The sequence below is a fragment of the Photinus pyralis genome, unplaced genomic scaffold (genome assembly GCF_008802855.1).
Source record: "Photinus pyralis isolate 1611_PpyrPB1 unplaced genomic scaffold, Ppyr1.3 Ppyr1.4_LG4, whole genome shotgun sequence".
NCBI lineage: Eukaryota > Metazoa > Arthropoda > Insecta > Coleoptera > Lampyridae > Photinus > Photinus pyralis.
The window spans coordinates 16,955,530-16,976,814 of NW_022170511.1; the positions used below are offsets into that span (position 1 = coordinate 16,955,530).

The window sequence follows — 21,285 nt, forward strand, 5'->3', positions numbered from 1 at the left end:
TGACATTTTTACGATATAATCCATCAACCTCAAAATTTACCAACAAAATTGTATGTGTGATTGTTCAGTGTGCATTGCTATTTTAAAAAAAGTGCACAGATCTACACGATGCGGTTTGCAGTAAGTCCCTCCAAAGGTTTCTAATGCAATCTCAAACAAGATGTGTTTTTGTTCACTTGTTTCATTTGAAAAAATACATCCCCAAAACCATTCACAGTTTAGGTCGTATTTGTAAATTTCGAAAAGTATTCTTAAATCCTTTTAGTTTAATTCGTATAAAATACAAATACTTCTCAATTATCCACCTTGAAACAGTGGACCTCGCAATGCAATCTCAAAAATGCGTCGTCTGTAATAAAGTTTCACTCACAGAATCTCCTACTAAACAAGCTCGCAATGTTGCTTCTAGTAGCAATACTACTTCGGTCTGTGGATTGCAGAAAAAAGAAGAAAAATCTGGTGGATGCATCTGCGAGGAAAGTATAAAATTAGTTAATGACTGTAATTCCAAACGCAAATCCATTTCCTTCTCTGGTCAAAAGAAAAGTGTGTACAAAGTTTTAGATAATGCGTTACAACCTTTGAGTGACAGCAGTCGCAGTTTTACACATATGCCTCAAATCCACACGAATTTCGTTCAACCTTCTCCCAATTGTCTAAGTATTGGGCAAACAACTTTCGTTTTACCTCCACGCATCCTAAATTTTGTGCCTATTCCCTTAAATAATATCTTGCATCATTCGTTTTTTAATCCGCAAATTCAACATCGTGTGTACAGGTCTAGTGCAGCCGATCACAGCAATACCACCAAATGTAAGTACCTAAACTTTACTTTTAATTTAAGCATTGTTAAGGAGGTCTAACTCAACTCCAAGTATCCAGCTATGTGTTTCGCTCTCGCCTTCACCTTAGTGAAATAGGATTCGAAATTATTAATTGCAGACTTGGAGTTAAGTTTGAGATTAACCGAAGCAAAGACTAATTAATAATTTTTTTTGCTCTTAAAGCTTAATTTAAAGTTTGGTGTCTCATATGTCAGGTGACACAGTAAAAGTCAAAAGATAAGATTTATCCTCATTTTGTCTCCTGCACTTATCTGCTCTGATAAAATAGGCAAGCAATAATTAGGATATCACAGTTTAAATAATAGATGGAATAGTTCTCGGAATAGTTTCACCTCGAGTTTAACAGACAATCCAAAATCACATACTTACTTATCTTTCCTAATCTCTTACCTCGTCTCTTACAAATTAAATGGAACCTTCCATTCTCAGAAAAATAATTTATTAAGGGGCAGAGCAAAGCTTTTTAGGGGAGTCGATGGTGTCTGTCTCCGCTAACATTACGTTGAAAATCTAGAAATTGTGAAAAATTTTTTATGAATTTCTGTAAATATTTAGAAAAATCTTTCTCTAGTCTCTAGTCTAGAAATTTTCAAAACCTTGCTACAAATTTTCTTAGAAGCATCAATACAAATATTAGAAAGAACTGTAACACTCCTTAGACAGCATTCTCGAACTCGAAAATACTCTATGTATATTTCTGGAAGCCCCTTTTGGAACCATCTTTGAAAATCCTTTAGGAATCTTAAAACAAGGCAACTGTAGAACTTTGGTGTCCACTACTAGCATTTTGCAGAAATTTTCTAGAATTTTTTTAGAATTTTTCTAGAATTTTTTTAGAACTTTTCTAGAATTTTCGTAGTGTAGGAAGTATACACCATTATAATACATACAAGAGAAAAAGAGAAAATATTACCTAATTTATAAACATCATTATACGTTTTATAAAATCACCCTATGACCTCTAAATTGTATAATTTGCTACCTGATGACCTAACAAACTTTGATGTTAAACAATTGAAACCTCTCATTAAGACTATTCTCCCGAGTATTCTCCAGTAAAATGCTATTTATTCCGTACAACTGTTTATCCAGTTTTGTACTTCTGTAGGCTAGTTTGATACGAGGTTTGATATGATTACCCTCGTGATTACCCTCGTGATTAGCATAATATACATTTGTCCAATTTGTTATACTATTTGTTTAATTTACACTTATGACGTATGGATAATTGTGATTACGATTTTACGATTAAATTATATTTTTTTGAAATTTTTTTTCCGAACACAATTATTATTTATACAATTTTTAGAGTTTTTTTGAATTTTAGTGTACACAAAATTTGAAGTGGTTTACCCCTCGTCACATGCTACAAGTTTTTTTAGCAATATTACTAGGAACGAGGCTAGGAATATTTTTGGAAAGATTATCTTGGTAACATCCTCAGGAAACGTCTTAGAAGGTTTTTTTAGAAATCCTAGTAGAAATTCATCATGGAAACTTTTTTAAAATCCTTGTATTTAAGTAGTGATTTTACTGGAAGTTTTGAAAATATTTTAGAAATCTTAGAACCTTCTTAGAAACGTCCTTTAAACACGAGTTCGAAATCGTTTTCAAAATTTGGTGAAACTGTTATTGCAAAACAAAAATAATTTTAAAGGCCAACTTGAAAATTGTCCTAAAAATTATATAGAAAACACGAGAGAAAACAATAGAAATCTAAGAAGGATTACAAATCCTTTTGAAACTATCCTGGAAAGATCGGGTTAGAAAACTTTAGGATTCTTAGAAATATCGGTTTCTTAAGAACCTCAAACGGTTTCTCTTTTTAGATATTTTTCTTGAACCTTGCTTTGAAACCCTCTTTGAAAAGGAGGAGCTGCTCACATCACACACCACCTCGCACACCACTATGTACCGGATGATTCTATCTGTAACGGTTCATTTTCGTATCTAATTTAATCCACTTTTCTTATCTAATTCGTTCCTCTTAGTAATACTATACACCTTGACTTCTATGTGTTGTGGGTTGCTCTCTAATTTTCAGTTAGTGCTTTTCCGTTTTCGAACTTTCTTTCTTGTATTCTTTTCTTGATAAGCTAATTTCCTTCTGATAACATTCTTTTCGGTGATTTTCCTGTTTCCTGCGGACATTTTTTGGCAAGTGCACATTTTGTAATCTGAGAGTGATTTACCAATTTCCTGAGCTATTACCAATCTTCATACGAAGGAATATTCAAGAATTTGGGCCAGACAAATAGAATAGCTACCCGTATTTAGTCGGAGGTTTTTTTTGGTTGCCTCAATTGGGTAGTATTCCTTATCGCCTTATGCGGACCTAAAATCGCTTAATCTTCAGCTCGCCTACCAACTTAGAGGTTCGTGCTTACCTTTTAGTCCCGTGTCTATAGCAATATAATCTTTTAGCTTCTTCGGATATGTGAAATTTGGGAGCCGTATCTGTTCCGATTTTACTTCAAACTTGTTTTCTACGTGTTGTCGCTGCCCGATTTATGTTCTTCGTTTGTGTCGCCGTGTTCAGCCGTGATATCGACCTGTCTTTGGACGCCTACGCCAACTTCAGTTCCCGCACCACCAGAGCCACTTAGGGGTACATTCAAGGAGCCCAAAGGTCAGCGTTGTGTGTGCTGTACACTATTATTTGTTGACCTACATTAGTGAAGATGGTTTGACCCCCTACACCTACTTACTTTCCTTATCCTTGCTTTCTTAATTCCTTCCAATTTTTTTTTCCCTTCCCCGTGTATCGAGAACTTCCTAATTCCCTCTCTGTAAATCCTAAGTTACTTGTTGTTGTTGTGTTATTTAAATTTTGTGCACTAAAACTTTATTATGATTTGATTATAATTTTTTTTTGCGGTTAGGTACCGAATTTGACAGAAAGTCAGAAGTGTAGTAGAGCCACTGATAAATCGGTGGTTGAGCACAGCTCACGAAAGTAGTTTTTTTATCTTGTTCTTATTAGTTCACATGTTAATTAACTTGCATTTTTTTTTTTAATTGTATTTTGTTTTTGTGAAACCGGACACAAGGTAAGTTGCTTGAATTGTAGAATACCCAAGGTAAGGTACATATGAACGGGGGGTTTATTGATACAGAAAGGCCTTTCCCCAAATTACCCTCTTGCTTCAAGTCAACTGAACTATTCAATTACCACTCTGCACCTACTCACTTATTTAAAAAATTATTACTACGTTTCATACAGACTTGTGAACGGTTGGTTACCTTTTTTTTTTATTTCCCTCAAATATTTTGTCAGTTTTTTTCATTTGATATTGTTGAATTTATTTAATTCTTACCATTACGTGCGGTTATTGATTTTCAAATATATGCTTCTGCTTTCCTCCTCCTTATCTTTTGTTTTCTTGCGTGTTATATTGTCCCCTTTCTTAGCTTACTGGCTGATCACGACTCTACATCCTGCTTGTGAAGCGAGGGCAGGATCAACTCAGATTTGCTGGCGGAGATTAGTTAAGCTTCTGGCGCCCTATTTAGTAACTTCTAGATTTACCCTCGACCTATCCGACGAGCGAGCCGAAGCAAATCCTTGCACCATCGCCGGAAGTTTTTAGTGTGAATTTCAATTGTTTCTTCTATTGTCCGTCCGTGGCATATCTCAATTGGTAAAAATTTAATATGACGTCCATAAATAAGGAGTAACCTGTAGCTTCTCCATCTAGCGTGTTATGGAAATTCTCATAACAAATTCAGATTCTCTCAAAAAAGTTCCCATTACTTATGAGATACGGGGGAAAATAAAAAAATTATCAATGACTAAGTAGGTATATTTTGTTAGTTAAAAGAGATACAGAAAAATGTTTTATACAAAAGCGAGTACAAAAGTTCAGTTATAATGATTTTTGAATGATCCGCCGTTTTTCAGAATAACTATGTGATCAGGTAAAAAGGTTACCGGACCTAATTTCATTTTTTTGAAATGCAATAAGTAACTGTATATTTTATTCTAAAAAAAAGCATATTAATTTTCTTTTCAAAAATATAGCACACATAAAAGAAAAATTCCAAAAAATGTAAACAACATTCAAAAACGTTAAGGGAAATAAAAATTCAGTATTTTTTGAACCACTGAAGCTTTTTTGAATTATTTTATTTTTTTTTGAAAATGTTTTAGTTTTTAAATTGGTTTGAATCACTTGGATCTTTTGTTAATATCGTCCATGGGGCGTTACCTATATTTAAAAAAAATTAATATGCTATTTTTTAGATTACAAAACTATACAGGGTGTTTTTATTTTTTTACTGAAGTTATTTAAAAAGATGTTTCATAATAAATTTATATAACTTTATTATGGCCACTTTTTTCCCTCCACAAGATGCTACTTTTAAATTTTAAGTTTGACGTTTCGTCGCCAGTCTACCATCATCAACTTTGTTTTTTCTTATGGAAGTAATGTTTACATTTTGTGTCATTTGATAGAAAATTTTTTTTTATTTCAAAAATGTAAACATCACTATCTTTTAATAAGAAATAACGCTATTAATTCCTAAAAACACAAGAAATTACTCACGTACATTACCCAAGACAAAGTTTTCTAAGCAAAAAAAGATAATTTAACCTCATTAAAAAAAATTGTGATGCTACATTGCTATACTACTTTCTTGATAGTACTAACAATTACGGAGTTTACGTATCATGCAGCCCTTGCAGACAGTTAATAATCATCCATCATACCGAAATCGTGCACAGTTGATACGGAATTACGCTTGCGCAAAACAATATTTTGAATACGTCGTTAGTTTTACTTATGTTTGTAGTGTTTCATTTAAATATCTTCATAAATAAAAAATTAAAAAGGTTACCTTTCCATTTGCGTTAAACCAAGTTTTTGACATTGCGCATGCTCAAAATCAAAAATATCGGTACGCACGAGATTCTTGCACCAAGCCATTTCAAATGAGACCATATCGCCAAAATCGCTTAGGTCGTGTGATGGACGGACGGACGACACAGTGTAGCCGTAGGGTTGCCATCTCAAAACTCTGCCAACTAGGATAGGAAGCGTGAAAACCCCGGATTTAGGGATTATAAACCCGGACATATCAACTGAATTTGATAAAAAAAATATTGTCTAAAGAAATAGTCTTTGAAATTGTACTTTATTTTTATCACTGACTAGAATGTTTCAATATTCAATAAATTCCTTTCTTTGGTCCATTGTTATGTCACTAGTGAACATTTTCTTTCAACGCACTAGGCAATTTTCAATAACTCCAAGTATAAATGAGGATTCGGTGTTTTAAAAAATTGTAACCAAAGCTGATTGGCGCTTAAAAGTTTTGTTGGCTTACATTTTGACAGAAACTCATAGATGCCTCAGTAGCTTAAAACCCAGATTACCAATGAAACCCCGCCCGGACGCTCCCCGGACGCCCCCTAAACTAGGACAAATCCGGGGAAACCCGGACGGATGGCAACCCTTAAGTGTAGGCAATAGCGAGGGCAATAGCGTTTTTTCACTTTGCGGAAAATACGCTAAAAACACTTTCTCATTGCCACTATTTGAGCTCTACAAGGTAGCATTGTGAAATTTTCAATACATTTCATACTGTAGCATAGTAGCGTTTTTTATTACAAATGCAACGATGTACGGTACACAAAAAATTGAAAACCATTGGTTTCAACAGGATGGATGGATGGTGTTAGGCGCGGGTACACCATATTGTTGAAATCACTAGTTTGAATTTTTGTTTTTTTTTGTGCCGTATGTACTTTTTTATGGGCCGTATATTGATGATGATTTTTTGAAGAACGTCGGGTACATCTTAGAAATATTTGAAATCATTATTTTAAGTCGTAGAAATTTCGATAAAAAGTCATAACAAACATTCCAGAAAATATTTTTGCAAATCTTCCGAGAAATTTTGCAAAACTTGTATGATTGCGCTTTTCTACATGTCGCATCTTTTCAGCGAGCCAGCAAGACAGGCAGCAGGTATGGTCACTGAGAAAACTGCAACATACAACTTTGGGAAAATCGCTAGCGAAGAAACCGATACCCACAAAGAGCTGTACGTTCAAAGTAATGTCATACAACGTGCTTGCGCAAGAATTACTCGAGTCACATCCTTTCCTATACACTTACCACAATCCTAACGCCTTGAAATGGGATCAGCGCTGGTATTCGATACTAGGAGAGATCAAGTTTCATAATGCAGATGTAAGTAGGTATTACTGGTTTTGTTTCGCCGCCATTATTTCAAAGCTTTTTAGATTATGTGTCTGCAAGAAGTGCAAGTTTCGCATTTACAACAATATACGAAGGACCTCGGCGCATTAGGTAGATTGCCTTCAATTGTTTATCTTTTCTTTGCTAACTATTGCGGCAGGTTATAAGGGCATATACAAACAACGTACCGGTATTAGACGAGATGGCTGTGCAATTTACTATAAGGAATCCTTACTCAATTTAGTGGAATATGTGACGATCGAATTTAATCAGAACAATATTTGGGTATTAGACAGAGATAATGTGGCCATTGTGGCTAAATTTGCGCCTAAAAATGATGACCAGAATGAGTTTGTGGTGGCCACGACACATTTATTGTATAATCGAAAAAGGGAGGATGTAAGACTGGCACAGACGCAAGTGTTGTTAGCTGAAATCGATCGGATTGCTTACAAGTATGATCCTAAGAGGTGAGTTCTATGTTAACATAAAACCAAAAAGTCTGAAGAGATTTAATTAACATGATATAAATATATAGCAATGAAGTTACACAGATTGTGGTGTGTTGGCAATTTTTAGTTTTAGTTTAGCCAAACTCCTTCATAGGTACTGATACAAATATTAGTTAACCCTTTAATTTAGTACTCTTTGTTTTTACTATATTTTTGTGCAGGTCAACGGATCACTTACCAGTTATTATCACGGGAGATTTTAATCTAACACCCAAGTCGCCTGTGTACCAATTTTTAACACGTGGAAGATTGAAATATGAGCATTTGTCCAATAGAACATTGTCACAAGAACAATCACAGTACTCAAATGTAACAGGAAAAACTTTAATACCAGCCTTGCTACGTATTACAGGTTAAGTATGATACACCCTTTCTGTGTTATTTAGCAATTTAGAACCACTTCATTTTCACTCCACAGTATGATTAAAGTCCGTCACATTAATAAACTTATATTAGATTTTTAACTGGAAATCAATCTTTCAGAGAGGTAGATGGCGCTAGGTAGAGTACATCTGCGGGAATTGAAGTTATTTTTTTTATCATTTTAAGCTTTGTCTCCTCCTAGAAGCTGGACATCCAAGATCCTAACTTGACCTCAAACTGATACCAGACTGTTCATTTAATACACACCACAAATTTATTCGATAATTACTATAGTAAAAAGTGGCGACAGTGCCAGTGACAAATACCACGCTACAAGCGCTTGATTGCAACACATTAAAGTTTAATCTTAATTACACGTCAATAATCCAAATAATAAACTGCGACGTCTAATCCAAAAAGACGCACAAATCAATATGACAAGAACAAATTATTATCACTTGGAAGATCCTCTTCTTTACCACGCAAACACTTAACTTCTTTTAAAATCGAACTTGACTATTTTTTTTCAACACGACGTCTAAGATGCCACGGGCATAATCACGACTTCAAACACACCGGCCGAAAACACGGCGGCGGCGGCTAAAAGGCCACAGGCGAACGGCAAAGGTAACCGACCACCTTAAAACACTTCCTCTTCTATTTAACACATTTCGCTCTCTTGTCCCATCTTGGATTCCACCTATTAATTTAGTTCAAATAAAAAATGTTCTTATCTAAACGCGCATCTGCGACAAACATCTGTTTACAAAATTAATTAACTTTTGGCGATAAGCACAACTTTCATCTACGAAAGGAGACAAACATTTACTCAAATTGCTATATTATTTAAAAAAGTAAAAAGGTTTTTGCCCTAAGGCGAGTAACTTCAGCGCATTTTCCATGAATGATCAGTACTTCCCAAAAGGCCATAGCTATGTGCGCTGTGATTTTCTTTACTAGATGGTTAAAATTTCAAGGAAATATCTTTATAAATAAAGACATTGGCACTAACTGCGCATGCGCACATCTAATTTTTGCAAAATCAATTCTTTGCCTTTTTTTGATTAAAATTTCATAAAGATATCTCGATAAATAACAGTTGATATTGCGCATTAATCTGAGTTTACAATATGCGATAGGTTTGCTTACACTAAAAGTAACTTTGGTTAAAATTTCAGTCTGCTGCGCATGCGCACATTTGATTTTTACTATTAGCGATATGTTTACCTTCACCAGAAATATCTGTGGTTAAAATTTCAACAAAATATATTAATAAATAAGAAAGTTGACGTTGCGCAGCCTGCGCAAGCGCACATTAATCTGATGTTTACAATATGCGGTACGTTTGCTTACACTAAAAGCATCTTTGGGTAAAATGGCAAAGAAATACCTCCATAAATAAGAAAGTTGCCATTGCGCATGCGCACAACTGATTTTTACCTTGTCTGGTATTTTTGATAAATATCAAATTTTTCCTCTTGAGATCAGATATGCCAACCATAAAACCCACGTTTTCAAACGGTTTTTCGCAAATAACTCGAAAAGTATTTTATTGAAAATAGCTATTTGTGTATTAAGAGCGCAAAATGATATATTGTCGATTGAAAGAGACAGTTGACGCGCGACGAAGGAGCGCGGCAATCTCTTGAAATCGACAATCAATTTGCGCTCGAATTACACACAAGGTTTTTTCTACAATCGAGCAGTTCACATATTTCCAAAAACTTAAATTTTTCACTCAAATCATTTTAATCTTATGCCCAAATGAAAGATGTCATTTACGCGTTGTCATTGGATACTCTGAGCAATGCATATTTGATTTATAGTTAATAATTGGGAGAGCGAGCGTTTTTTCTATTTTGTCGCTAAAGTGACATTCCTCGAAAAAGATGACGTTTGCGTTGTCAAATACGAGCGCAAATGCCTACTTTGGATATCGATTGTAGAAAAAATTATTTTTAGTAAAAATTTAGCCTAGAAAAAACAATAAGAATGGTGGGTTTATGGTGTCTGTAGACGAAATACAAGTCTTGTTGAAGATTAGAATTAGAACCTGTTGTGCTCGGAAAAACTTTTTTTAATAGAGGTCTAGAGACAATTTGAACTTGTAGCAAACATTTTCAAACTTCAAACAGTTTTATCCTTCAGAAAACAAATAACGCAAATTCTAGAAAAGCAAAACTAAGGACTTTCAACCGATCAAACTTCTAAAGCATATTGATTAATAATGATGAGAAGTGACATTAGTGTATTTTTTTAGATAATTGCCAGCATCATGACTTGGTTGAAAAACGTAATCGAGGGGTCGGAGATTTGAGTCGTGATGAAGAATTAAAGCTCATAAGTTTGCAACACTCTGAAAGAAAATTGGAGAATAGAAGTAGAGTTATGATATCTGAAGACATGTTTTCCACTGGAACTTTGTCACATGACTTGAGACTAAGGTCCGCGTATGTCCATAATCATGGATATGATTCCGAAGCAACAACTTACCAAAACGACTGGGTTACAGTTGATTATATATTTTACAGGTAATACACAACGGGTACATTAAAAATGTTACATATAAAAAGCATTTTGGTAATCGTTGGGGCTGGTCATCTTAGATGTGCAGACTCAATGTCAAGTTGGTTTGTTTCTTTTTTAATGTTTCAAAGACATAAATCATGTTTCGCTCATCCAAGTCATAAATCTTTTGAATTGTCAATCCACCTGTACGTATTCAATCAAAAGTAGTTTAATACACTAACTCTTTTGCAGTGGAGACAGTGTGGAAACGCAAAGGCGAAGTGAAGATCGCTTGAAACTCGTGTCACGTTATACGCTTCCAATAACTAGTAAACTAGAAGGGATGAAAATACCAAATATGGCTCTTGGGTCTGATCACTTGTCATTAGTTGTGATATTTAGATTGGATCCATAATTTCAAGTGGAAATATAACAATACTTATTCAAATGTAAAAAAAGATGTTTTTTGAAGAAAGTTGAGTTGAGTTGATTTAACAGATGAAATTTGTGTTATATTTTTAAACTGTTACCATATTAAAGTATAAATTTACGCATTTGTTTAGTTATTTAATGACATTGAACGCATTTTTCAACAGGGATCTGGTTAAATCTAATTCTAAAATGAGTATTATTGTATTGGATTTCTCAAAAATTTGTGCATCAGCGTAGCGTAGGTATACAGGGTGGAACCTCGCAACCAACCTCAAAATTTTCATTTTCAATTTTTTATAGAATACCAGTACCAAACGCCCTTTGGCGCTTTATTTCGAATCTTACGCAAAGCGTTTTTGTAGAGTTCATAAAGACTCAACATTTTTGTATATTTAACATTTTTTGCTACAAAGTTTAGTTTTTGAGAACGAAAATCAAAAAATTGTTTTGTAGGGCTATCAAGACATCTTTTTTGTATTTAACAATTTTCGCGATAGTGCTTACTTTGCAAGAGAAATACAAATTCTCAAAGCAGTTGGCAGATTTTTTTTGGTTCTCAAAATGCAGGTTACTTTAACGTTTAACCACAAGAGGCCCTGTGTTTCTTTGAAAATTAAGACCTAGTTAACATAAAAGAAAAGGTTTAGTTGACATGTTATTCCTGGACTCTAAAACACTGCAAATAAGAATAGTGTAGTGTAGAAACGTATTTCAAAATTCTGGGCAAACATGATACCAATATGCTTTTTTTTTTTTTTTTTTTTTTTTTTTTGAGTTGGATCCATCGTTCCTCGAAATGGGGGTTGAAATATATTATGTTATCAAAAATCTCTAAACCTTCCCCATATAGTTTTATTCGTTGAAGTTTTTAAAAATAACAGCGACTATAGTTTCGGCGTACTGCCATCATCAGGCGATGTGAAAGTTAACAGGAAAACGGTAAATTACAAACGTTGAAGACGGATAAGACGAACATGTTGTTTTTTTAATTATTAACTGGCCGAAGCCAAGTGAAAAACCTGAAGGGTGGTTAAAACGGAAAGGTTGTCCTAAGTTTCAAGACGAATTAATTATCAAGCCTTGTTAAGACAACCAACCGGGGGGTTGAATTTTTACATTAAAGTTGAAATTTGGGTTAACACATTTCAAAAGAACGGGGGGGAAAAAATAAACTTATAAAAGTATTGAAACTATTAAGATGACTACATATTTAAATTATTTAAGTAAAGTTTAAATTCGAGATCATGCAGACGGCATGTCTCGAAATGATTGACAATCAATCATTTCGAGACATGCCGTCTGCATGATCTCGAATTTAAACTTTACTTAAATAATTTAAATATGTAGTCATCTTAATAGTTTCAATACTTTTATAAGTTTATTTTTTCCCCCCCGTTCTTTTGAAATGTGTTAACCCAAATTTCAACTTTAATGTAAAAATTCAACCCCCCGGTTGGTTGTCTTAACAAGGCTTGATAATTAATTCGTCTTGAAACTTAGGACAACCTTTCCGTTTTAACCACCCTTCAGGTTTTTCACTTGGCTTCGGCCAGTTAATAATTAAAAAAACAACATGTTCGTCTTATCCGTCTTCAACGTTTGTAATTTACCGTTTTCCTGTTAACTTTCACATCGCCTGATGATGGCAGTACGCCGAAACTATAGTCGCTGTTATTTTTAAAAACTTCAACGAATAAAACTATATGGGGAAGGTTTAGAGATTTTTGATAACATAATATACCAATATGCATTAAACACTGTACGGGGTATTGATTACCCAATCAACATGTCTGTTATTGTCATGCAGGTACATTAAATGTCAACGTTGTAGGTGTGATGTCTTAATGTATCTTAAAAAAACAGTGGTGTAGGTACCAGAGGTACAAACAAAATATTTTATCTTCGAAATGCCCATATTTTTCTGAATTCAAATGGTGGTTATGTTACTTACTTGCATTTTGGACAATTATTGGCATCAAAGTCAGCGATGAAATGAATTATACAGGGTATTGCAGCAGTGCGTCTGTCTTTTCTAGCATGTAGAAAATATTAAAAAAATCTTTTGTGCAAATGTCAAGATCGTTGCGCATCTACAGAAATTATTTTTGAATGTACAGGGTCAATAAATAACTGATTTTCTTAAATAGAACAGCCTGTATATTTTTACTAGTTTCAAGGTCATTCGTTACCTTTTGCATCAAACCCTATGAATAAATTCTTTATTCATTGGTCAAACCTATTCACCATTTGTTTTTTGCCAAGTTGTGATATTATTAATTTTTTTTTCGAATGTAGTTATTATCATGTTTAGCTCAATAAATGCCTATTATTATTTTTTTCCGATCGTTTGATACAATATTATTAACATCCTGGAGCACCTATTTCACATCAAGTGTATTTAATTTAAACTAAAAATATTGGGTAATTTATAATCAATATCCTTTTATACACTAAATTACTCAGATTTCTCTACTCCCCTCTCAGTGGTGGAACAACGTAACCACGGGCCTGTGTGCGAAACTTTTTGCTGGGCCCCCATTATGATACGAAGTATTGATAACAATATTAATTTAGGTATGAATTTTGCCTACAAAAAAACCAATTGATAAGTATTTATGTTCCTGAACCTGAACATGGAAAAATACGAGGAAAAATATTAGAGTCAGAGAGCAGATTCAGCGTTTACGCTTATCATTTCCCCACTATTTAGACAATTGAATCTTACTTTCACAGTTAACTTTTACTATTCAGAAAGTTATTCGTTCGATAATAGTGTTATTTCATGGTTCATGACAATTTATAGCTAATTTTTTTGTGCTTTTGGAAGTTATGCTGCGTATTTTAGTACAAAAAAATTAAATTTAGTACATTTTCATTGACATTTCATTTTCAGTACAATTTAAAAAATTACTCAATCGCTGGCTGTAGTCGGTTTCACACCGTGCTAAAGGTATGCTGCAAAAGGTTCCATTTACCGTGTTTCCGTCTTTCCATGAACAGTATTATTTCCGAGTATGACAATCCCGGGTCCGGGCCCCTTTTCTAGCCCGGGCCCATGTACTTCGCACACATTGAACACCGGTAGTTCCGCCACTGTCCCCTCTCCATATTTGTTGAACTTGTAATTCATTATAGCATTAAATGTATGAAAAAAATAGATAGAAATATCAGTTCTGTATATTTAAAAATATTAAAGCACAAAGAAATGTCACCAATAAACTGTATTTAAAATGCTAGAAATTTACTTGGTACACAATCCAAAAATAACAAACATAAACGCAAATACATTATAATAAATGGTTTAACAAAAAAAAAACATGTATGTAGGTGACACATTTATAGCTGAAGTACTTTTATTTAAATATTTTTCCTTGATTGAACTTTCTTCCTTGTTTGTCAGTTCCGGTCCACGCAAAGTAGTGCTCTACCATTTTCTTAGTTTCCTCGGAAGACGGGTCTAGTTTCTTCCAATCGTATGTTTCGTAATCAATTTGCCAGTCGGGACTAAGCTGCAAGTTAAAAATAAACTGTTAAATAGACATTTAACGTCACAAACTAATGTAGTGAATCAAGTGGTAACATTGTTTAGCAAACAGACATTTTAGAGGCACCTTAAGTTTTTTGTGCACAGATTTGGATCGCCAATGAGTCCAAAATGGCACACGAGTCTGCTACCTTAATCGAGTACTGTAAGACAGATGTATCAAACTGTCAAACTTGCTTACAACAAAAGATTTTATTTTTCCAAGCACTTTTCACAGAGAACGAAAAATAGTTATTTATATAACAAGAGCGCGAAGTTCAATTTCGCGCTAGCGTTATATACAATATTGTTTCCAAACTTGAACCGATTGTTCATTAAATTTGCTGTTTAAGTTCAACTTTTTCAAGGTTTTTTTGACAGTTGTAGAAAAACGTATTTTTAGAGAAAATGTGATACTGAACCACCATATGTGATACATCGTTGTCAAAATCCAAAATAGCGAAGAAAAAATCAATGGAAAAAATTAAAATGCCATGTGTTTCTCTATCAAATTATTAAAAACGGGATGCCATATTCGAATTCTCCATAAAAAAGTGTCTGTATGATTAGTTTATCATGAAAAAATCAACAACGAAAATCAGAATTTTTGCCCTCATTCACCAAACTCTTATCTCTACAGATTAGCTAAATCCCCATGGTGGCACTCAACAAATGGACACCCTATATAAATAAGTACAAGATTAATTTGCCAGACGATTGCCCATATGAATAAGAGGGAGTATATGCAAAATTCAAAGTAAATACTCACAAGTGCCCCTTCATACTGGGCTGCTTGGCAGCGTTGCTAAGTCGCCCAGTGTGAAGGGGCACTTACGAGTATTTACCTATTTTGAATTTTTCATATACTCCCTTTTATTATTATGGGCCATTCATTTCGTTGTTTACTTTCCACTGAATAAATATTATTTAGGTAACTTTTGTACTTATATTATACCAAATCACTTTGTTCTTTGGTGCTATACAGGGTGTTTAGCGAAGAATGGGACAGCGCGATACCTCGGGAACGACTGCAGATTTTAAAACTTTGTTATAAATGTGTCCTACGACCATATATTTTGCTATAAGAAGTGTCTTAATTAAATGTAGGCATCTTTTCTTTTTTATAGATACATGTTCAATTTATAAAAATTATTATTTTTCTGAAAAATAAAAGATAGGTATAGGTTGGTAGCACTTATAAGTCAAGGTTGCACTAATATGTTGTAAATTCTCAAAAATCTAGTAAAAAGTAGGGATTTGAAATTATTTCACATATTTTGAGAAAAAGAAAATTTTTGGGCATTGTTTAGATTGCGGCCACCGTCTTAAATTTTTTTAAATAGCAACTGGTCATGTGATGTCATTAGAAACCTTGGTTTTTTCTCTTTCTTACTACCTGATTCATGAATGGTGTTAAATGCTAATGTATTGCAATTTAAATATAGATATCAGAAAAATTAACAAAAAATGCAGGTGTTTAATAAGTGATATAAACACAGTACATATGGTTTATTTCCTTACAACTATTGTATCATGTAAGAAATAAATCTTAATTTTGTGAATATGGACCATTTGAGTTTTCTATTATTTTCTCATTTAACACCATACATGTTTAAAGTAGTAAGAAAGAGGAAAAAAAAACTATTTCTAATGACGTTATCACACTTACCATTGCTGCTATTTAAAAAAGTTCAAGATGGCGGTTGCACTTGACAACCATGTGTCAAAAATGACGTTTGTAACCCAAATCAATTGCCAGTTACTTCTACATGAAACCTGTTATTATTTAATTCGAGCTGGTTTCTGGACTGCGTTGATATTTTTATGAGGGTTCAAAAACTAACATTAAAAATTGAATTGAAAAAATCATTAAAATACTTTTTTTAATTGAAACTTTTTTAAGCGCTCAATTGTTTTTTTCGCCGCCATGACTGATCATGGTCAACTAAGACAAATTATTGAAACTGCCATTTTTATAATAAAAAAAATTCATTAGTCAATAAAAAGCTTCAAGGAGCAATAGTATTTTTTTATTCTCAATGTTCATACTATTTGCCTTTAAATAAAAACTTTGGTTGTATCACTATTCATCCTGTACAGAGTGTAAATCGAAAAGTGGAATAAAAGTTATAGAGATATAAATTCTGCATCTAAATCATGGAAACGATTATTCTACTTCTTCTTGTATGCGAAAAAATTAATTATAAAGGTTCTGTTTTCACGAGTTTTTAGTCTAAGTAGCCATGGACTATGTTTGAAAAATTATATTATTAATTAGGAAACGTTTGCGCAAAGAAAAAGTAATTTCCCATGCTAAACGCCTATGTTCCACTTTTCGATTTACACCCTGTACAATTACTATGATTGGATATCACTTTTATAAGCTTTTCAATGATGTATCACATAAGTAGGGTTTTTTAGTTATGTGGGGCTTAAGGGTTTGAATTCTCTGTTGTTTGTGAGTTTGTAAGTTTTTAAATTGTCATTGGGGTACAATTAAAAAAATGGATAACAAACTTACATCGAAAGCTAAGTCTTGACCTCTCCATACCCAGATACCAGATATGGAGCTGTCATTATCTGTGCCGAATAAGCAAACTGATGCAAATGCTTGCTTTCGCATCTTATCTAACCTTTGGAACATTCCTAAAAGCACAAAGATAACCTTGTGGACTAAATGTTAGCACAAATTACTATTACCTGTAATTAAATTACAACTCATGAATACTTTAGTGAGCTCTTCGTTATACTTATACTCTCCATACCAAATGGAATAATTTGCGGGATCAAACTTCTCCCAGAAGTATGGAATCGATTTAGTTTCATCTTCATTAGAATAACATCTTTTATAGTCATCCATATTGAAAGTTCTGCAACGCAACTTTAGCATCTTGGCCCACAACTTTAACTGTTTACCCTTTCGGCATGGAGTCGAATGGGTCCTTTGATTTGGGTTCAGCAGCCAAAGCCGCCTCTGCCGCATCCATTTCTTCTTCTGGTTCTGGCTCTTTCTCTTTCTTAGGTGCAGGTTTCTTCTCTTTCTTTTCTTCCTTTTTCTCCTTCTTATCTTTACCTTTACCTAAAAACAATTCAATTAATTACAGCGCACAAAATAGAACTCAATCGCCCCCTACTCACACTTCTTCTTACTACTTTTGTCAGCATTAGCAGCTTGCAAGAGACCGTTAATTTAAGAAGCGAGAAATAGAAATTGTGTAACTCACCTGCCGGCTGTTGTTGATATTTTTTCGGATCGACTTCCGCTACCTTCGCACACAAGTGTACTTCTCCAGCGACGGCTTTGAAATTGGGCTGATTAACCATAGTAGTAAACCACCGGTTGACATTTACGTATGGTTTTCTAAAGTTGGGATCGAGCACGTGAGTGTATAAGTGCAATAAATTACATGCGACCGTGATATCGGCCAATGAAATGCGTTCTCCAACCAAATATGTGCGCGTTAACAAGTGTGTGTTTAAAATCCCTAAGGCAGCCTTAACATCTTCCTTAGATCGGTCGAAAGTCTACAAGTCAAACGGTTAGTTTTCAAAATATGAACTGATTATGGAATGAATGTTAGGATGTCTTAGTTTCGTCTTTCTTATAATAAGTAAGAGGTGTGGAACATCCTTTTAATATACCCTCCTACTTGAGAAGTAAGCGACAGCACTCACTTCGCGCGGAGGAGGGGCAGTCAAACATGGGACATACCTTTTTGTCATACTGTACAATGCCCAAGATGGGGAAGACCCAAGCGCAAGATGCTGGAAGGATCTCGCTTTCGGCGAAGCAAATCCATTGAAGTATCTGCGCCTTTTCAAGATCAGTTTTGCCACGTAGCTGTTCATTGGCGACGTAATAAGCGATTGCGTCCCCGTTTTGTAAACATTTCCCGTCGCTCGACTCAAATGCAGGCACCTAAAATTGACAAATTATAACCTATAAATACTTCACAAAAGCGGCTAATGCGAGCAAGGTAGTAAACGAAACTTACCTTTCCAGAAGGGAACTTGCGTAAAAACGCTTCGGTTTTGTTTGTCTCGCCGAAGACGAAGCTCGTGTCGACTTTTACATTTGCAGATGCATATTTAGCGGCGATAAGTGCCTTGTAGGCACGACAATTTTCGGGATATGTGTAGAGAGTCTGAAAAATATGGGCAATAAACGAAAGCGCAACATGGATAAGGCGAATTCTTATTGAAGAATATCGCGGATGGCCATCAATTCCCGGAATAATTTTATATTTCTATTACTTACACCCGAAACCATTGCTGACATTCACTAGAGAAGAAGTCAAAAGGAGAGGGGTGAGGAGCCCGCTGTCATAATTGTCAAAATCTTGCGACGAGAGTGCCCCCTACCGCATAACTTTTTGACTACGCGCCAGTGGCGTGTTACGGATGGGGTGAAAATGCTGCAGATAAGTTTAATATCGTACTACTGTTTAAAATTTGTGTGCTGTTTATTGTCTTGAGAATGGTCTTGACTAACAAAAGAACAAGGATGTGTAAATGTCACGCAGAGGTTAGATGAAGTTGAATTAGCAGAAATTGTCTGTTGGTACATGCCATTGAATTTATAAATTTAATGGTAGTGTACATGCGATTAACAAAAAAACCAAAGATATTAAAGATAGGTACTGTAAACTTATGTTTTCTTCAAGATGGATTTCCTTCACTGGTACATCGTTGTTATAGAGTTGATATTATCAATAATAGCAAGAGGACGCCACCTAGGAGGTCCACAAAAATTTACCTACAGGTATATTGTACCAAATATGTAGCTACCGAATCTCTACTAAGCAACGACACGAGCTGATGGACCGTCACTAGCACACGACACGAAAATAATTTCCAAAAGACCTTCCGGACTCCCGTTGAAGACCGCGATCTAATTTCATGTTTATTGAACTTTAAATTACCTGGAAATACATACATATAGTCAGGGACGGACCTAGACAAAAAAATTGGGGGGCCGACATGACTTTTTGCCAACTCAACTGTAAAAATTTCCAACTCAAACGGGAAGTATCTATTAAGTATTAAGTGGTATTCAAGTCTAATAAATCATGTAGAAAATGTAGGATATCAGTATACGGTCTCTAATACTAATTAAAAGCATTACCAAAATACCAACCTTGTGTCGAAGAAGAAGGAAGTGACTTCAATGAAGTGTCATAATCCAAGTTGTACTAATAAGCAGCTATGTCAATGCGAAATAATACAACGTGCAATTAGGGAAAAATCTCTAGGATTAATACTGGACAACAAACTAAAATGGATCGATCATATTACTCACACAAGGAATTTGTTGTACATTATGATAAAAAAATTATATTATTTAAGAAACTTTTTGACCCTAGATGCACTAAAGACCGTGTATTATGCAATTATTCACTCACGAATACAATACGGAATTGCTTGTTGGGGCGCTGCTTATGATGCCTCACTACGCCCATTAATTAGTATACAAAAACACGCGGTAAGAATTATTACTTTTCAAAATAAATTAGCTCCCTCTTTTCCCATTTTTCGAAATTTACAAATTTTAACAATCAAAAATTTATTTATCTACAAAGTACTGAAAGAGTTCTTCGAAAGGTCCGAGTGTTTTAGAACTAAAAAATATGAAAGACATACGCGAGGTAAAGACAAGGATAAAGTAAAGCCGCTCAAACCTAATTTTACGACCTTTCGAAAAACTTTTCTTTATGTCGGTCCCATAATTTATAATTACATAGTTGATCATTGCCCGGAATTGTGTAGGAATGTAAAGCAATTAAAGAAATGGTTGTATAACAACAACACCATATATGATAGTATCCTAGCAACGTTATGATCAAAATATCGAGCCGTATATACCAAACTTTTTTTTTTCCTTTTTGTTTCTCGATCAATTGATACCGTATATAATCAATTCAAATTATGCACTGCAGAAAGCGGCACATACCTGTTCTTTATGAAGTAGTATTTGTAAGTCGGTGGTGGAGTAATTTTTCCCACCATTTTCTCCTAAAGTTAAGTGTAGGTAAAATTTTTATAATTTTTTTTACAATGGAGAATAAAATTGATTTGATTTGATTTGATTTGATTTATTACATTTACGATTTACCTACTTTCGCGGCATTCGCCAACTGGTAATGAAAATTACCAACTCTTGTCAAAATTGCCAAAAGTATTGGAGGGGCAGCCTGCCCCCTTGCCCCCTCATAGGTCCGTCGCTGCATATAGTACCATTGTATAGCACATACACAATGATAGTTCCATTGTACATTTATTATACAGTGGTAGTATACCTTAGAGAAGGAAAGAGGATAGTACTATATGATGATATTATTATAGATGGGAATCTTGGAAATCAGCAGAGATGGCGAGACCATTGAATGGGGAAATAATTGCAATTTTACCAGGTTAGTTTAGTGGGCTTTTCTACAGTAGTCACTCTTTAGAAATATGTTTGATAATTATTGTAAGGTCGTTATGAAACTCCTACGTCTCGTAATAATGCTCAGTTGAACGTTTCATTATGTAAATCACTTTAGTACTGTGTATTTTGGAGGACACTGTATAAGCCAGATAGGTTTTATTTTTACACGAGAGGTTTAAGTGCAACTACTAGAAGCGTCTTCTATACAGAAGTGTGCTGGTTGGGGAATATTTTTTTATACTCGTATAGCTATTAAAGTAGACTATTCTGCTATTGTTAATTATACATAATTCTCCCGTTAGCTATTTTCATCAAAGCGGAAAAACGCTGTTGCCTGCACTTTCTCGTCTGTCCGACACACGTAATATTTCTACACGACTGAGCCGATTTGTGCGATATGCTCATTTCAAGGGTTTTGGTGCAAAGATCTCCGTGCGTAATGGTTTTCAGCACGATTGTTCATTTATTT

The 21,285-nt window shown here is 34.4% G+C and overlaps 2 protein-coding genes and 2 long non-coding RNA genes across 10 annotated transcripts; 1 reads left to right on the forward strand and 3 right to left on the reverse strand.

Annotated features, from left to right (window-relative positions):
• Positions 1–10,988, forward strand: LOC116168059 (protein angel). Of its 4 annotated transcripts, XM_031483709.1 has the most exons (9): positions 1–120; positions 373–476; positions 779–813; positions 6,795–7,042; positions 7,096–7,162; positions 7,212–7,521; positions 7,725–7,915; positions 10,187–10,457; positions 10,687–10,988. In XM_031483709.1, the coding sequence occupies exons 1-9, from the start codon at positions 109–111 to the stop codon at positions 10,847–10,849; spliced, it is 1,401 nt and encodes a 466-aa protein (XP_031339569.1). In that variant the 5' UTR covers positions 1–108; the 3' UTR covers positions 10,850–10,988. The 4 variants fall into 4 exon arrangements, with proteins under 4 accessions (XP_031339569.1, XP_031339568.1, XP_031339571.1 ...); XM_031483711.1 differs by lacking the exon at positions 373–476 and having other exon boundaries at positions 21–120; XM_031483708.1 differs by having other exon boundaries at positions 4–813.
• Positions 3,043–3,932, reverse strand: LOC116168060. 3 transcript variants are annotated; one of them, XR_004144705.1, is made up of 4 exons: positions 3,732–3,932; positions 3,554–3,682; positions 3,233–3,497; positions 3,043–3,180 (listed from the first exon to the last, which is right to left on the reverse strand). It is a non-coding gene; the product is annotated as an uncharacterized LOC116168060 (long non-coding RNA). The 3 variants fall into 3 exon arrangements; XR_004144704.1 differs by having other exon boundaries at positions 3,233–3,512; positions 3,554–3,931; XR_004144703.1 differs by having other exon boundaries at positions 3,554–3,928.
• On the reverse strand, positions 4,123–4,408 carry LOC116168061. Its single transcript, XR_004144706.1, has 2 exons — positions 4,375–4,408; positions 4,123–4,320 (listed from the first exon to the last, which is right to left on the reverse strand). It is a non-coding gene; the product is annotated as an uncharacterized LOC116168061 (long non-coding RNA).
• A 3,043-nt stretch (positions 10,989–14,031) lies between the features above and the next one.
• Positions 14,032–18,793, reverse strand: LOC116168535 (elongation factor 1-gamma). 2 transcript variants are annotated; one of them, XM_031484434.1, is made up of 9 exons: positions 18,648–18,793; positions 18,385–18,534; positions 18,102–18,308; positions 17,614–17,914; positions 17,528–17,560; positions 17,306–17,468; positions 17,090–17,259; positions 16,911–17,035; positions 14,032–14,375 (listed from the first exon to the last, which is right to left on the reverse strand). In XM_031484434.1, the coding sequence occupies exons 1-9, from the start codon at positions 18,666–18,668 to the stop codon at positions 14,220–14,222; spliced, it is 1,326 nt and encodes a 441-aa protein (XP_031340294.1). In that variant the 5' UTR covers positions 18,669–18,793; the 3' UTR covers positions 14,032–14,219. The 2 variants fall into 2 exon arrangements, with proteins under 2 accessions (XP_031340294.1, XP_031340295.1); XM_031484435.1 differs by lacking the exon at positions 17,528–17,560.
• Between the last annotated feature and the right edge of the window lie 2,492 nt (positions 18,794–21,285).

Bases quoted from the DNA above. Each gene is read 5' to 3' on its own strand.
- LOC116168535 (XM_031484434.1), bottom strand. From the start codon at position 18,668: ATGTCAGCAATGGTTTCGGGT. The intron at 18,535-18,647 runs GTAAGTAATAGA...CATATTTTTCAG, and splicing joins TGTCAGCAATGGTTTCGGGT to ACTCTCTACACATATCCCGA. The intron at 17,260-17,305 runs GTAAACAGTTAA...GTTGCGTTGCAG, and splicing joins TTCGACTCCATGCCGAAAGG to AACTTTCAATATGGATGACT.
- LOC116168059 (XM_031483708.1), top strand. From the start codon at position 144: ATGCAATCTCAAACAAGATGTGTTTTTGTTCACTTGTTTCATTTGAAA. The intron at 814-6,794 runs GTAAGTACCTAA...GCATCTTTTCAG, and splicing joins TCACAGCAATACCACCAAAT to CGAGCCAGCAAGACAGGCAG. The intron at 7,043-7,095 runs GTAAGTAGGTAT...AAAGCTTTTTAG, and splicing joins TCAAGTTTCATAATGCAGAT to ATTATGTGTCTGCAAGAAGT.